Here is a 17,947-nt window from a genome sequence, read left to right as displayed (position 1 = left end):
TCAAATAAGCATTTCTTCATCCAACATACCTCAGGACCTATGACCCTTCCAAGCAGTTGCATCAGACAATAACCTCGGAGCAGTCCTTTCCCATGAAGTTCATAGGAAAGAATGCCCTATTGCATTCACCTCCAAGACACTAACAAAGTACTACATATTTATAGCCAAATAATGTAGGAAGCACTGGATATTACCTTCGCCCTGAAGAAGTTCCATGATTACATGAATGGCAGAAATTTTGCTCCATTAACCAACCATTAATCTCTTTTGCCATTGTTCAAGACCAGCTCCAAAATTCCAACCAGAATGGCATGTTCTCTCCAGCGATGGGCATAGTTCCTGTCAGGGTACACCTATGAGATACAGTATAGGTCCACAGTGCAGCACACCAATGCTGATATCCTCTCAACACTACCCCTTGGACAGGACCTGGAGATCAACTCCATGCCAGAGCTCTGTTTCCACATGGATACAGAATCAGAAAAAGAGGTGGCAAACTTTCACTTGGATTTGGCAGTCATAGGCTGCTGATCATTAGGTGACTCGGTCATCCAGTATCATCAAAATGAACAATCAACTCTCAACGGCATCCTCTTGCTTAAGGGGACAATGGTCAAGGTTCCACAAGCCCTCAGACAAAGCATCCTGCACTTCCCCCATGAAGGTCATTGTAGAAATCACAGTTGGGCTGCTTGATTTGTTACTGATAGGTTTGAACAACACGCAAGTGTTGCTGAGCTGTTTCAGGAATTCCATTGGGAATCCTGGAGGGAAGGTGATGTTTGTTTTGAGGAACACTATTGAGCAAATTTGGAGAACCAGGATTTGAAGCTGGCTGTAGAACGTATACTACCTCCAACATATATTGTGTGTAAGGACCATGAAGATAAGATACAAGAAATTAGGGCTCATAAGGAGGCACATAGATAGTCATATTTCCCTTGTTCTATTTGCAAGAGGAACAGGAAAGGAAATGACTAGTAGCAGTCACAGGAGGTGACTGGCGCCACAGTCCTACTTGCTATGCAGGATCACGAGGCTGCAAATAGAGCTGGCTGTGTCCTGGCATCTTCACAGTCTTTATGCTGGTGTCCAGGCTGTGCCAGGCCAGTTCATTCCTAACAATGAGCTCTATGGTGCGGATGCCTATCACAGTAGCGGTTCATCAATCAGAGTGTCACTAAGGAACCATCAGGATTTTCAACATCATTTCCCAGCCAGTAATTTCCACTGCGTAGAGCATCCAGTGCTGTCACTAGGCTTCGTGAAGACATGGGCTCTGAAATGGGGACATGTGTGGTCTTTGGTCTTGGCCCTTGTAGTGCTTTGTGTTATTAATTTTTCATTCTAAAGTGAATCCAGAAATTAACTTTGTTATTTCTTGGGACCATGAGCTCAACAAACAGTTACTGTGTCATTCAAGAGCAGCTCTGACATAACCACATACTGTCAACATAAAAACTTATTCCAAGGAGTAAAACTTACTCCAAGGGGGAGAAATGAGTTCTTGTAATTAATAATAAACTTGTTCTGCACTGTTTGCCTGAGGGATGTTCTTATTGCACCTCCAGCAGTGCAGTACATATCAGATTCCAAGCCAAAAGCAATATGAGAATAGGCATGAAGCTGTCAGAAGAAAAAATAGAGAGAGATAGTGAAAAGATGGAAAAATTGGAGGAAAAGGAGAAATGGACATGAGATGGAATTTAAACTGTCACGTGATCTCTGGTTGGGCGGAACAGAAGGAGGAAGAATTGATCTCACTGTATACTGGTAATTAAGAACACGCTATACTGGTACCCCTAAATTAAGAAACCATCACTAATGCACAAATAACACAAGAAAATTAAACAACAGTTAGCACAAAGCTTGAGTATGTCAATTTTACATTAGTGCTGCTCATAACTGCTACGTGAAAACCAAAGGGCTTGCAATCCTCTCAAGCCATTTGCACAAAGCAGACAACTGCATAAGATTTCCTGACATATAAAGCTGTGTACTGGACAATTGTTTGAGGTTTACTGTTGCTTATCAAGAATAATGATCTCACCAACTGAGTTATCTATGCATGATTCACAACCAATCTCACACCTTCCATTTGTTTGTTCCCATCTCCTAGCTACTGTACTCCTGAGAATCTTTCCCACATGGCTTGTTGAACTGGTGTAGCTAGGGTAAGGGATATATTAGAGAGTGAATTAACCTAGTGTTTGTTTGTGAAATGGTTCCGACAGCAGTGAGTGTTTCTGATCAACTTTAGTGTGCACTTGCTTTGCAGCAAAATCATTTTGATTTGGCTTTGTTTGTAAGCTCAAATTATCTGCAAAAAATATTAAGACACATTTGTCTGTGGGATCACAAATATTTAGGCAGATGCATTGACATCCGAGTCTTTTCACCTCTTTTTCCTAGCATGAATCTTATTGTGTAAGCTCAGATGAGTCATAATGTTCACAGTACATTACCACCCCCCACTCCCCTTTGCCATGTTACAAACACTTTAGGAGAGGAATGGTGTCATAGGTTTAGTAGTTACTGTATATACTCAAATAATCCGCATGTTTTTTCCCGAATTTAAGTATGAAAAACTGTGGTGCGTGGATTATTCAAATTAAGTTTGGTACTGCTCTGCCTCCAACAATAGATCCCATTATACTGTTGCATTGTTGTGGCCTTGGTCTGTGTCATGTCAGTAGTACAGTAGCACATTAGAAGTGAAGCGTTAACAACATCTTCGAACTTGTTAATTAAGGCTACAAGTTCTCATTATTGCTTGTACACTGCTAAAGAAAAACTGAAAATTATTGAAGAAGCCGAGAATATTGGAAACTGTTCAGTGGAAAGAAAGTATGACATGAGTGAGGGCTGTATTTGCAACTGGTGGCAAAAAACAAAATGCAGCCTCAAGAAACTAACAGTAATCGCTGGGCATTTTTCAGCCAAAAAGTGTAGCATCTGGACCTCAGAAAAAGGCTCTGCGATTATTAGATGAGAAGCAACAATATGGATGCTTGGTGACAAGTGAAATGTGCCAACTTAAAGAACTAGGTGTTACCAATTACAAAGCTAGCCAGGGCTGATTATCAAGATTTTTTAACCGAAATGGGTTAGGAATCCAAAGGAAAACTACCATCACTCATCGGCTTCCATGCGATTATGAGGAAAAAATAGTGCATTTTCATTGTTACATGATAAATGTGCAACGCAAACAGTTATATATGTTATTGCAAATTGGTAGTGCTCTCAACAACACCGTTAACAGGAAAGGAGAATCAAGCATCATGATATGAACTGGCAGCAGTCAGAAGCAAAGGTGTACAGTGATATTGTGCATAACTGGCGATGGATGAAAGCTACCACCTTACGTGATTTTTAAAAGGAAAACTATACCAAAAATATCAGTGAAAGGTGTATTAGTGAGAGTGAACAGATGGATGGACAATGACTGTGTGATTGACCAGGTGACGCATGTTTGGCAACATCGTACTGGTGAATTACTGAATTTATGTAACATGTTGGTCCTGGACACCTTCCATGGACATACAACTAAGGAAGTGCAAGACAAATTACAAAAAGGGAAAACTGACTTGATTATTATCCCTGGAGGCCTAACATCCATCCTACAACCACTAGATGTGTGTATAAATTGTTCACTCAAAGCTGCACTTAAACAGCGATATACACAATGGATGGCTGATGAAAACCACAAGTTCACATTGAGTGGAAAAATCAAACAGCTAGATTTGCCCAAGATTGATGAGTGGGTGAAAAGTGCGTGGGACTCCATTCTGCAACCACTGGTGGAAAAATTCTTCAAAAATGTGGGTTCACAAATTCACTGGATGGACCAGTGGATGACGCTCCATGGGGAGGTGGTGAAGACAACAATTCTTCCCTCGCTAGTGATAACAATGAAAACGATGATGAATAGAGAGGTAAGGGAGCATACATGTTGACTAAAATATTTTGTTGCACATATTAACATTAAATTCTTAAACATGGTAATTCACTTTTTTTCCCTATGGTAGGTAGGCCTAGAGTCCTGGCTGGTGGGGATAATGTTGCCCGGCCAGCCACCTGGTTATGGGCCAACTGGCAGGCCCACCGGCTGGATAGCTGCATGCCGCTGAATTGGTTGCATTTTAATGATTTATCAACCTGTACAACAGCATGAGAAGATTATGATGCATTTCTTCAAACCAATTGACATTATATGTAATTTTGAACACATCATTACCTCAGAAAAAAAATTGTGGATAAAACAAATTAAAGCAAAAAATAAATTCCCTCCCTCAGAATTAAGGTGCACAGATTATTTGAGTATATATGTTATACTTACAGCAGGTGGGCAATTGAGACATTATAACCATAGTGAAGAATGGAGAGAAGCTCTGTCAAAATGTTTTAAGTGCATCTCACAAACATCTATGACAAAAGGGCACAACATTAAGATCTGAAATAATCACTTGCAAATAGACACTAAATCCGTTCATTAGGAATTTCAGGTCATCGTCAAAGCTACATAGACAATTGTTTAGCACACTGTGCATTCGAAACAGACTGAAAATATGGTATACAAGGTATCAGAACACAGCACCACACAGCATAAGTTGTGTGGTGGCTTTTGCACAGATACTTACCAGAGATGTGTCCAAGGTCAGTGCCACACAGGTGGTAGTGTATGCAGTCCTCAGGATCTGGGAAGATGCCAGGTTCCAGGCAGCGGAATGGCAGTGGTGCTGGAGCCACTTCGCATGCTGGGCCATCCGGCACGCAACTATTTTGCTGGGTCTGAATCACACATTAATATTAGTAGAGAGGCACAACTGTCTCGTGATATTGTGGCACAAAATTCTACATTAGAGTACCAAACTAGAAGGAAAGTAACAAAAGCTAAAGAATTTGTGGTGTAGATACATAACCCAGTTGAAATTTGCAAGTGTGCTGCTGTTCAATTGTTAATCAGTGATACCCAGGCTACTGACTGAATAAGATAGTAAAAATTAAATCACTGTCCAATTATTTGGAAGGAATCCAATACGATTTCCAAATCATCCATCCTAATTAGATTTTCAGTAATTCCACTATATCGGAGTGAGTGAATTCAGGAATGGTTCCTGCGATGGTAGATATAATGTGATGGTACAGAATCAGACGTAATAAAATATGTGCCAGAATTGCTAATTGCTGGCTCAAATTTACCTTCAGGAGGTGAAATGTATAGTACATACTTGGTGCACATACCACTTATTGTCTGGAAAGAAGTACTGTGGGGATAAGACCCATCTACCATTGACAAGACAATGGGAGTAAAAATGGATTGACACAGGAGAGGGACAGAAGGGGAAGAGTACATGGACTGAGAAAGGGGGGTGGGAGGAGCAGATTGACAGAGAGGGGAAGAGGAAATGGACAGAGAGAGAGAGAGGGGAGGAGTAGAAAATGGACAGAGGGGGGGAGGGGGCATGTGCAATATATGTAGCACACCCATATGCAGGTGAAATTGCGAGTAAACAGATAGTGGCCATAAAAAGTGACACATTTCCTAGCATCCAGGACTAATAGTTTCTTCATCAGTGAGGAGAAGGGGGTTTGGTGTGGAAGGTTAAAAAGGATGGGCTAGTCATTCAGACCCAAGGATGAGAATACTATTTTTACTTTTGTGAACCTATTGATAGTACTACACATTTAACCTCCTGAAGATAAAAACTGACCAGCAATTCTGTCTCATATGATTTTCTCAACTGAATTTTTCTTTATTAAATTTTGATGTCAGAATTCTCTTGATTGTATAGATTATTAATATTGTAACACAGCTTGTCTGTTGACCAAATTCAAGAGTTTCACTTACAGTAATTGTTTCTGCTGTGTATATGGAAGCAAATTTTATCAATGTATGCTGTCCCTTGCAACTGTAAGAAAAGACAATTTGGAATATCCTTCCTAATCTTTCTTGGGCTTATTGAAATTGTCAATGTTCATCTGCAATATGCTCCCAGGTGTTTTATTTAAAATGCTAATATATTCCTTTCTCTGTGGTTAGCATCACATATAACATGAACTACCAGTTGATATTTTGAAAAGGCAGATTCATTTTCCATTTCAGGATCTGAGTATAATATCCCTCTTTGCACAGTGATGCACTGCTGATGAAGACATTGCTGTACCTAAATCTTCTCTGTTAGTATTCTGTGAATGGAATTGTAAAAGCATATCTCATGCCTTAATGAGAAAAGTGGTCTGATGTAGCTGAGAACTAACAGGTGTTTCAGTACAAAGATATGTTGATAACGAAATTTGTATGAGAGAAAATAATAATATGTAAGAATAAACACACAGAGAAGCATATGAATTCAAAGTATTTTACAACTATTTATAAAAAAACTGAAAGCAGGGAATGCACAGTGTCAAATTAATTTCTGTGTACATTCTTCTGCGTAAGAAGGACTCATACAAGTGATAAGTGTAATGAAAATTGTTGTAATATGAAGAAAGTTGAATTTAAAATTGATTATAACATTTAGCATCTCATTTCATTAGCTGTAATTACACTTTTTAATCATTAGTAAATCATTCTCACCCAAATGTCAATGTCAACATCCCTTTGCACCAGAATATTTCTTGTAAGACCCCAGATACAATTAACTAATGCCAGCACAAAAATTTGCCCACAGCTGTAATTAAAAGTCGATAAACCTAAGTTCAAGTGCTTCTTCATCATTGTCTAAACTTGGCATGACAGAAATGCATGATTACTTAAAGTTTTATTTAACTAATGTAATATGTGCATAATCAGAAAATCTTTTCTTTAATTGCCTTTTCCACTCACAGAACAGGTATTTCCGCCTCCTAAAGAGGGACAGGATACACTGCCAACGGGGATGATGCGGCCATTGAGTTGTGCGCAGATTACCAGCCGGCTGCAGTCAGCACAGGTTGGTCCCACGATTCCAGCATCACAGTCTTCCTCTGCCCCAGCCAGGTCTACTCCTTCAGCACGACGCTGCCTTGAAGGGACATGAATGTGGACGGGATCGGTGTTGTTCTCATCAGCTTGCTCTGCGCAGCCCGCTACCTGCCAACATCATATTATCATCGTCCACAACACTGGCGTGTTAGCTCAATATTCATGCACGTGATGCCCACTAATACTAACAATAGAATATATGTGAACAGATAATAAAACTCAAGTGATGATTTTTCTGACTGTGGAAACTCAGTGTGTCACTGTTGAGGGAAAGAGGTTAACATTCATAAAGTTGTAAATGACCTCTCGATCAAACAACCAGCCAACTCCATAAATTAATGACTGAGACAACCATCACATACTGTAACAAAACACAACACACATTAATGATCAGTGCTTCCAATCATGAAATTTACCATTCCACATACCCTTTATGACAAGAGAAAATGCATTCTTACTGACCAAAATTTTCACTATTCCCTCCATTTGGCAGTACCTGTAATTACTTATCTAACAATGAAGGTCTGCTCTTACAATAACTCAGGTTATGGATGAAATGAAAAAGACTGCTAATTACATCATTGTGATGTGCTAGTAATTCATTTACTTTAATCCAGTGCACACTGGTTCAAACATTAAAGAGCACTGAACTAATGTGTGATGCAGCATTGTCCCACACTTTAAACAATGAAACAGTTACCACTCATAACCTTTTCCTTTCCCATTCCTTTTTCCTCAACTGGAACCCCTTTCTGAACAAAAAGTCTCCTAAAACCTCCATTTCAACTACTGCAATAACCTCAAAGCCCATTTCCATTATGCATTCTAATAATGGACTGATACTGGCAGGAAATAGTTTACTTAGAAAGTTTTAGAATTATGTAAAACATTTGTATTGGTTGTGTTTCATGACCAATATATATATATATATATATCCACCAAGAACTTTCCTCAGGCAGCGCTTGACTGAACCTATCATGCGTACCCACCAGCCTCCCCACCAAGCCGCACGTGGTGGTATGAATTTCCAACTGATTCCATGGTGGGCACAGTAGAGCTGTACGTCAGTATGCTGCATGGTTTTGAAAAGCTCTGCCAGTTCTGAGTTGGCTGCATGGAATGTTGTAGCATTGTCTGAGTAGACAGTGACTGGTAGGCTCCTACGTCCTGCAAAGCGTTGCACGGTCATCAAAAATCTGTCAGTGGACATGTCAATTGCAAGTTCAATATGAATGGCCCGTGTTGTTGCACATGTGAATAGGACCATGTAGGACTTTTTTGTTTGATGTCCAGATTTGACATATAATGGTCCGGCAGAATCGATGCAAATGGTCTTGAAGGCTGAACTCTGTCCAGTGGTAGTGGGGCCTCCATCTCTTCATATCGGCGACTGTGTATTATCTTGCACGGTAGGCAAGAGTGAAGAACTCTCTGAACAGCTTGTCATCCTCACAGAATCCAAAATTCTTCTCGCAGTTCCCCTAACACAATCCGCACACCGAGATGATGCAGTCTTATATGTGTGTGTCTGATGAGAAGCTCAGTGAAATGGTGACGTCCATCCAATATAACTGGATGCTTCTCTGAGTGTGACAGTGCAGCACACTGCAGCCTACCACCAAGACGAAGGATGCCATCCGATATAAAGGGATTGTATCGAGCAATCTTTGATTCCTTGGGCAATTGTTCTCCCTTACGCAATGCAGACAGTTCACTAGTGAATAGTTCCTCTTGAACTCTTCTGATCCAGTAGGTGCGGGTATTTTGTAATTCCAAAGCACTAAAACTGCCGGAAATTCTATTTTTGTTTCTTGTTGTGCTGATAAATCGAAATACAAAGGCAGTTATATGCAGTACTCGCCAATATGAACTCAACCTTGCAATGTCCAGTAGTGGTTCAGTGATGGTGATCAGAGTGATATTTGCTCTCGTTTTGGCTTCTGGCATTGATGGAGGCGGGGCTGAGATTTCCAGTGGCCACAACTGCTTGTCTTCTGAAAGCCATGCTGGACCACCCCACCAGATATCAAGAGTGGCTAGCAGATTTGCTTCTAGTCCCCGCGTGAGATGATCTGTAGGATTTTGGCTTCCCGGACAATGCCTCCATTGGCTGGGTGTGGTGTATGTCAATATCTCTGTCACACGATTACAGATAAATGTTTTCCATTTGTTTGGATCACTCCGTACCCATTCCAAAGTGACTGTCGAGTCGCTCCACAAGGTAGCTCTGTTGGCATCAAACCCTGTTTCCTGGCAAAAGGAATGAAGGAGTCGTGATCCAACCAATGCAGCAAGTAACTCCAACCTGGGTAGAGTTACCTTCTTGATAGGGGCCAGTCTGTTCTTGCTACAGAAAAGGTGCACAGTGTATCCAGTTTCAGTAGATGTCCTTATACACAAAACAGCGCCGTAGGCTCTTTCAAATGCATCACAGAATACATGCACCTCCGCAGAGCCACCTGTGCCCAGCGTCCCTATCCATCTAGGAATATGTAGTGATGACAAGTGATGAAGCTTTGAGACCCATGTGTGCCAACGACATGCAAGATCTGTGGGCAAAACTTCCTCCCATGTAAGACCCCTCAGCCATGTGTCTTGGAAAATTATCTTTGAAACTATCCCAACAGGAGTGAACACACCCAGGGCGTCATAAAACTGAGCAGCTGCTCGAAGAACATTTCTCTTGGTTGCCAGTTTGTCCATTAGATTTTCAGCTATCTTCTCGTAGTCACTGCAGATAGAGTCATCTTCTGTGTTCCAATTAATTCCTAAAACTTGGGTTGTGGTCTTTGTTTCAGGGTCTTTGACATCCCATATTGCCTTCAGATCATTCGAATTAGTCGCCCATTTGGACAATGGAAGACTTATCTGCTGGAAAAGTTCTGTCAGTTCATGGTAAACAGTTGCAGCGGTGTCGCTGTCTCTAACACTCGCTACGAAATCGTCCATGAATACTGACTTGTTTACAAGTCCTGAAGATGGTTGATATTTTTCGCTATTTAGTGCTGCTAGCTCCCTTATGGCAGCTGACAACAGGAATGGGCTTGGTGCAAGTCCAAATGGTAAACGTTTGAAGCGATATGTAATCACGTCATTTGTGGTCATGTAGCCACCACTTCCAGCTTGCTCAACACGATACCAAAGGAACCTCGTGAGGTCTCTGTCTTCTTCTTTCAACGTTAACGGCAGGAAAGCTTGGTCCACATCACACACTAAACCCACCGGAAATGTGTGGAATCGTAGTAAGATTGCTGAAATATCCAGAAGTAAATTTGGTCCCTTTTCGAGGGCATCATTCAGCGATAGAGACTCTGGCTCATGTGAGGATGCATCGAAGACTATTCTGTACTTCACACTTCCACTGATGCATTTTTTCACAATGTGGTGTGGCAGGTAGAACGTGTTTCCAGCAGTACAGTCCTCAGGTGCTACCTCTACCTGGTTCTTCTCAATATATTTCGACATGGTCTCGTGGTAAATGACCTTCAGCTCTTCATTCCCTCGCAGCTTGTTTTGTAAGGAGCGAAGACGTGCTTCAGCAGTTGTGCGGTTGCAGGAGAGAGGCATAGCCTTCTTTTGAGGCAGAGATACAACTCTGCGGCCATATTCCACACAGTATGATTCTCGGAATTCCTTATAAATAGGGTGGTCCATGGGTTTTAATGCTCGCTCTTGATGTCCAGTTATCCCGATTGTCTCCAGGTCCCAAAATCGGCGCACTGACTCATCAGATATATCACTGTAGCTACCCTGAATAAAGTTGACAGTTGGTCTGTTGACGGTGGTGCTGGATCTGTTTCCACTGAGAACATATCCAAAGTTTGTTGGGAGAAGAACCAATGATGGTGATACCTTGATTGGTTGATCCAAAGTCACGATTCTCCAGTAATAATCAGTTCCAATCAGGATTTCAATAGGTAGATCTTCAGTGTCTCCTTTAGGATCTGCGAGTGGTGCACCACCCCTCAAGGCCATATCTCCTACATCTTGTGGCACTGTTGGTTGCTGTGAAAAATTATTTGTGCTTTCAAAGGCTGTTACTGATATGTGGGAATTAGTGGAGCACCCCATCATATTAAACTGCACCTTCTTCCTTGAGAGTGATGAACTGTAACTGTATTCGAAAGTAGTTATCTCGAGGGTGTCGGGGAATGAAGACTCCTACGCCATCTGTTGGTGTTCTGTTTGCTCTTACCAGTGGGTCCTGTGATACTCACACGAGCAGTCTGCAGGTATGTGAGGTTAGAAGTCATAGTTTCAATTTTATTTACTGCTGAGGTATGGCTACTACAGATAGAAATGTGATGCTCCCCCTTACATTTCGCACAGGACGCCTTTCCCCGTTTGAAACACTGATTTCTGTTGTGGCCACGTCTCAGGCATAGAAAGCAACGGTTCATTGTCTTGAGGGCGTCGATTCTTGCCTGCAAGCTTGCAATCTTTTGGCAGTCTTGGCCCCAGTGCCCTCTTTCGCCGCAATACACACAGAAGGGCTCTGAATTCTGTTGTTTCTTCTTGTCCCTCTTCGTTTTAACCTTTACATGGAAAGCAGATGCTGTTGGTACGTAATTTTCGTGTGGTACAGTATCTCCACGAATTTTGTGTGTGTTGATAGCTCCTTCCACCTCTTCATTTAAGAACTCCATAAGGTTGGTGAGGTTCCCTTCTTCAATCTTTTGCCTTCGGGCATGAACAAGCCAATTTTTGCAAATTTCTTCAGGAAAGGCTCGAAGAAGTTTGGGTGCAAGCACTCTCCCATAAGAGTCCACATTTTCTCCTAGTGCTCGTAGTGCTTGGATGCGCTTATGGCACTCAAAGTAGGTGGAATTGAGAGCCTCTGGACTGCCTGAAGTCGAAGTGTTAAGATTCTCCAAGAAATCCAGGTGACTTTAGATAATTCTGTTCTTATCCCCATATTTGGATTTCAAAATTTGCTTAGTCTGCTCATATGTATCAGCTGTAACAGCAATGCCATCGACCAAGTCCTTAGGTTCCCCATCAAGGTAACCACGGAGGAATATATGCTTGTTCATTGTTGACACCATCGGATTCTCGTCTATGGAAGCTGTGAATTGCTCCCAAAATCGAGGCCAAGCTTCTATATCCCCTGAGAATGCGTGCAGTTTGATAGTAGGCAATTTTATGTCCATACAGGCGTGTTGTTGAGCCGCTGACGTCGTGTTTCTGTCTCCTGAGCGCGCTTCTCCTAGAAGGCCTTTCGCCTTTCGGAGGGCGCGTTTGCATTTATCAGTATATTCCTCACAAGCTTCCGTGTCGGCTTCGTATTCAGAGTCATCCAGCAAGTTCTGTATTGTATCGTTGAGTCGGGTCAACTCTTCTAATGTTTCCTGTAGGCGTTCCTGGAAGTGTTCGACTTCTTCTGCAGCTGTAGAACCATCGAAGGCGTTTATTTGGCTGACGAACGCGTCGCATTCGATCGCAAAGTCGACCGCTTCCGGCGCAGCCTCCCCAAGTTCGTAGCTACTGCTTCTGCCATGGAGAGTTGGTGGTTTTGCTTTCTGTCGCGAGAGTGCGTTCAAGGACAAGACACACCGTCAGATGGATGCTATCGCTAAGAGATGGCGCTGTCCTGGAGTGTGAACCGTTAGCAGCCCCTAGTGGTGTTTGTAGATGATGCGACCGTGCAGTTTTCAGCTTCCGCGACCTTTAGTAGTGGTTGCTGTTGCTAACAGATGGCGCTGCAGTCTACCAATACTTTAGCAAGTCCCATTTGTGCTTTGCAAATAATACGCCAACTGCCCTCTATTGCTCTGCCACCAACAAACATGCACCAAGTAACATCACATACAAATCAATCGCCCCACAGTGTCCTTTGCTACAGTTTCAGAGCAATGCCGCAACTTATCTGTGTGAGCTGAACGTGGCGTGACGTGATCGGATTTTGAGATTGAAGTCGCTCAAAACCTTCTCCGCCGGACACTTGGACCAGCTAATCGCTAGGATGCAACGGCAACTTGCTGTAATGCAACGCTGGGCGCTGCTAAATAAGATAACCATCAACCCGACGAAGACGGCAGCCGTTCTATTCACACGGAGGAAACCAGTTCTGAACGACAGACTCCAAATAGCTGACCAATTTATCCCATGGTCGCTGGGAGTGAAGTATCTCGGTGTCTACCTTGACAAAAAATTACTCTTTACGCAGCATATTGACGACAAGAAGACGGCAGCCCAGAAGATGGCCAGGTCATTGATTCCGTTCCTGAAGAGTAAGGATCTCAACCCTAAGACTAAACTCCAATAGTATAAGGCAACGGTGGAACCCACAATGTTGTATGGCTCCACCTCGTGGGGAACTACGTGCGTCTCCAACTACAACAAACTCCAAGCGCTGCAAAATATTTGCTATCGATGGATCACAGGAACTCCATGGTGGACAAGAAACGTCGACATCCGCACCGCACTCCACGAGACCACTATACAAGAGAAGTTCCATGACAAGGCTCTACGAGTTTTTGACAAGATCGATGCCCTTAGGGACGAAGTTCGACAATTAGAATCGGTAGGAACGGTAAACCTTGCAAGATGGCACAAGTATAGAGTACCGAAGTCAACAACGTTTCACTCCCCATAGGCAATCTGTCATAACACGAGGAAGCAGTCACACATAACAGCCTTGACACATTTCACCCTCCACAGGAGATAGACATCACCAAAGACAGCAGGCTAAAGGACCCATTGCGTGCCCAAGCCTAACTGAATGTGTAATGAATAAAGTGTTTTCCTTTTATCCTTACATCCCATCCTAGAAGAATAAGTCATCAAGGATGATCTCTTCAGTCCACACTACACACTATATATGAAGGAAAAAAAAAATCTCCGCCGGCGTCGAGTCCTCTTTAATGTGTAGTAGCACTCTATCTCTTCATGTCTTCCCGGGTTTCGGCATCAAAATTTTGCTACACACTAGTGAAATCAAGGACACAGTAAAACTTCTGCTCACACACACCTTTATTCTCACACGTCCATTTTACAGTTACAGTTGAAATATATCCGCTGCAGAGGGCAGCACAATGTACAGACTTAACAGAACACCAACAGATGGCGTAGGAGTCTTCATTCCTCGACACCAATGACAATAAACAAGCTCGAATCTGACCGTATTGCAGTCTGCCTGGAAGTAGCTGTTGCCAACCACATAGGTAAAAGCACAACCTACTGCACATACTGGACTGACTGGGAGAGCTATGTACATCTGGTAGGTCTCCACATCAATGGTCTCGCAAATACCAACAAAAAAAGACAGATTGATGAAAATTTGGAGCACTTTGTCAAAACATTGAGCAAATGCTACTCAAGGTTAGTGACAAAGATGCACCAAAACATATGCAAGGACTTTCCCAAAGAAATACAAGAACTACTGAGGTCTAAATGACACTTCATAAAATGGTGGCAGATGTACAGGGATTCAATAGCCAGGAGGATAGCCAACATTCTTGCCCAAGAAGTCAGGACACACCTAACTGAACTCTCAAGCGGCCGATGGGCTCAGTCACTCCACAAAATATAGCATAATCCACTAAAGTTCTGGTAGATTGTAAAATACCAGCAAGAAGCACAAAAGGCCGTTAAACCACTCCATGGCAATAATGACATAGTCTGTGCAGCCTCTGACAAAGCTGAGACAATGCCAATACTCTTGAATGCCAGTGAGGGAGAAGTTCAGTTCGGTTACACCAAACAACACCCATTTTGCAGTAGTTAATTTCTTCACCCAACACACATATCCATCCACACATATACAGACGCAGGCAGACATATGTATATGTGCGGATGGATATGTGTGTGTGTGCGAGTGTATACCTGTCCCTTTTTCCCCCCCGAGGTAAGTCTTTCCGCTCCCAGAATTGGAAAGACTCCTTTCCCTCTCCCTTAAAACCCACATCCTTTCGTCTTTCCCTCTCCTTCCCTCTTTCCTGATGAAGCAACTGTGGGTTGCGAAAGCTTGAAATTTGTGTGTGTGTTTGTGTTTGTTATTGTCTCTATCAACGTACCAACGCTTTCGTTTGGTAAGTTACAGAATCTTTGTTTTTAGATATAAAATTTATAATTGAATTTACTTGTCACTTAGACATTACAATTTTAATAGAACTATAAGAACATTAACATAAAAATATACAAGTAGGATAACAACATACAAAAAAAAAAGCTAGAGATTCTCACATCAAAGATTATTTCTATTCTTACATTAACACTGTTTCACACTTTCATAGAAACAGCAAGTATTTAAATGTGAGAAATTACAGATATTTATTATGTCAGGGAAATATTAACTGCGCTTTTATTGTCAATGATTCATAAACTCTTCAATACTGTAAAAACTATTGCTCAATAACACGTTTTTTAATTCTCTTTTAAATATGTGCAGTTTTGGTATTATTTTTAGTTCTTTGGGGAGAGCACTGTAGAGGATTTTGGGTTGGTATAGTACACTTTTGCGATACATAGCTGTTTCATGAATTTCTCTGTGGAAATCATTCCTATTCCTCATTTCATTGTTGTGAAATTCTCTGTTTAATGCAGAAAATTCCTCGTGTTCTTTTAAGAAACATATCCTTTCACATATGCATAAGGATGGTAGTGTCATGATTTTTAATTCTTTGAAAGCATGCCTACAAGAGTCTCTATATCCTATACCTTTTATTATTCTGACTGCCTTCTTTTGTAGTCTAAATGAATGTTTTGTTAGACTGTTGCTCCCCCAAAACTGTACACTGTATTTTAATAAACTGCGCATGAATGAGAAATAAACACATAACACTGTTTTAATATTACATGAGCTTTTAATCATTCTATGTATATAACATGTTCGACTTAATTTTTTTGTTCAATGATATTATACGCTTTTCCCATCTTAAGTGTTCATCAAACCATACTCCCAAGAATTTAGTGTATGATGCTTGTTCAATCTTACACTTACCCAGTTCTACTGTAAGGTTAGTTTTTATTTTATTTGTAATATGTCTGAAGCTGATCCACATTGTTTTTTTGGCATTCACAATGGGTCTGTTTTCATTAAACCATCTGTCTGCTTCGTCTGTTGCTAATGTGACTTTTTCCTGTAAGTCAGCTTCACTATTTGCTTTAACAAACAAACTTGTATCGTCAGCAAACAGTACTGCCTCTGCTTCAAATAGTTGACTTGGTAGGTCACTGATAAATATTAAAAACAGTAATCGCCCTAATACAGATCCCTGGGGTACTCCGTGCAAAACTCTCTCGAATCTTGATGAATATGTCCTATCTGCATGGCTTATCTCCACCTTCTGATACCTGTCCGACAGATATGATTCAAACCATTTGTGGGCAACTCCATGTATCCCATAGGCATATAACTTCCTAAGCAGTAACTTATGGTCCCAGAAAATATTGCCCGTACCATAGGCTTAACAGGGGATAATGAACGTATACAAGAGAAGGGCAGCAGAATGGCCATAGATTTGTTTAATCCGTGGGAGAGTGTCATAGAGGTACTGAAGGGGCAGACCCTTGAAGATAGATGCTAACTGTTCCGAGAAAGTCTGTTAACAAAGTTTCAAAAACCGGTCTTAAATGATTACTCTAGGGATATACTACAACCCCCTACGTAGCGCTCACATAGGGATAGTGAAGATAAAGATTAGAATATTCGCTGCACGCACAGAGTCATTCAAACAATCATTCTTCCCACGCTCCATACGTTAATGGAAGAAACCCTACTAACTGGTACAGCGGGACGTACCCTCTGCCATACACCTCACAGTGGTTTACAGCGTATGGATGTAGTTGTAGCTGTAGACGCAGACACTGGGTAGCAGGCGTGGAACAAAAGGGGGGTGGGAGGTGGGTTCATTGGGCTCTTGGCCTCCCGCCCCCCCCCCCCCCCCCCCCCACCTGGCCCCAAGAATATTTTACAATAACGTATACATTTTACCTTTATACATTCAAATTTCTCAGCCAATTTTGAGAAATAAAGTAGCATGATAACTAAGAATCTCGAAAATGGCAAGGATTCTAGAAAACTACAACCTATGTTTAACACAGGATACTTTTTAGTTGTTTGTTTGAGGTGCTACTCATATGGATACAAGAGGACTCCCAAACAGGGGAAAGTTCTCGGAGAAAGGAAAAATATAGTGTAGTAAGGTATTCTTCCTTCAAAAAATTATTTAAAAGTCGGTATTACGGAGGTTTTTAAAAGGGTCGGCACTGAATCTTTTTTGTGGCTGCTTTTGTCTTCCATATTAAAAATACCGTATACCCTCACGCCTATCCCCCCCTCCCCGCCTACAAACTATCGTTTGGGCGCCCTTGCACGGATGGGCCTATGGCCTGACCGCCTGCAGGGAGTATTTCAGACAGGTAAAGGCTGACCATACCTGCAGCTAACGACAAATCCGACATGGCGCCTGAGTCCACAGGTAAAACCGGCGAACCACAGGAAGCTCCTTTCGCGAGAACTGAATAGTTTTTCTTCTAAGGTCTCCCATTCGAGTTACCCAAGGATTTCTATTTCAAACATTTTATTGGCTGTGATCCAGCAAGCGTATGCTATTCAATTACAGAATGTATATACAGCCACTTTGGTTACACAAAATTTTGTCAGTTAGCCACCGTTTCGATTGCACTAGGGAAGTCCTCATCAGAATGATAAGTTACGTGGAATACATGTAATCACATCATCGTTTAAAACATCTGAGCAAAAGTGCTCTCGTCAAACAGAAACTTCATAGGAATATATTAGTTTTTATTCCTATGACATTTCTGTCTGACAAGAGCACTTTTGCTCAGATGTTTTAAACCATGGTGTGATTACATGTATTCCATGTAACTTTTTATTCTCATGAAGATTGCTCCAGTGCAATTGAAACCGTGGTCAGTTGACAAAACTTTGTGCAACCGAAGTGGCTGTATACACGTGCTGTAGTTTCTATTACACTTTCGTATGGAGTATACCTACCTTCTACATCCTAATATTGC

The 17,947-nt window shown here is 41.7% G+C and overlaps 1 protein-coding gene across 3 annotated transcripts in view; it reads right to left on the bottom strand.

The window, feature by feature from the left end:
- LOC124595237 overlaps positions 1–17,947 on the bottom strand; it is a 179,759-nt gene that overhangs the window by 71,806 nt on the left and 90,006 nt on the right. For all 3 annotated transcript variants that reach the window (XM_047133894.1, XM_047133896.1, XM_047133895.1), the window contains exons 4-5: positions 6,830–7,075; positions 4,641–4,791 (exon numbers count right to left, since the gene is read on the bottom strand). In XM_047133894.1, the coding sequence (XP_046989850.1) occupies positions 4,641–4,791; positions 6,830–7,075 (397 nt within the window). The remainder of the gene's footprint in view (positions 1–4,640; positions 4,792–6,829; positions 7,076–17,947) is intronic.

This window comes from Schistocerca americana, chromosome 2, assembly GCF_021461395.2.
Source record: "Schistocerca americana isolate TAMUIC-IGC-003095 chromosome 2, iqSchAmer2.1, whole genome shotgun sequence".
NCBI classification, from domain to species: domain Eukaryota; kingdom Metazoa; phylum Arthropoda; class Insecta; order Orthoptera; family Acrididae; genus Schistocerca; species Schistocerca americana.
Note: the sequence above shows the minus strand (reverse complement) of the source record. Positions and strands in the feature narration are given on the sequence as shown.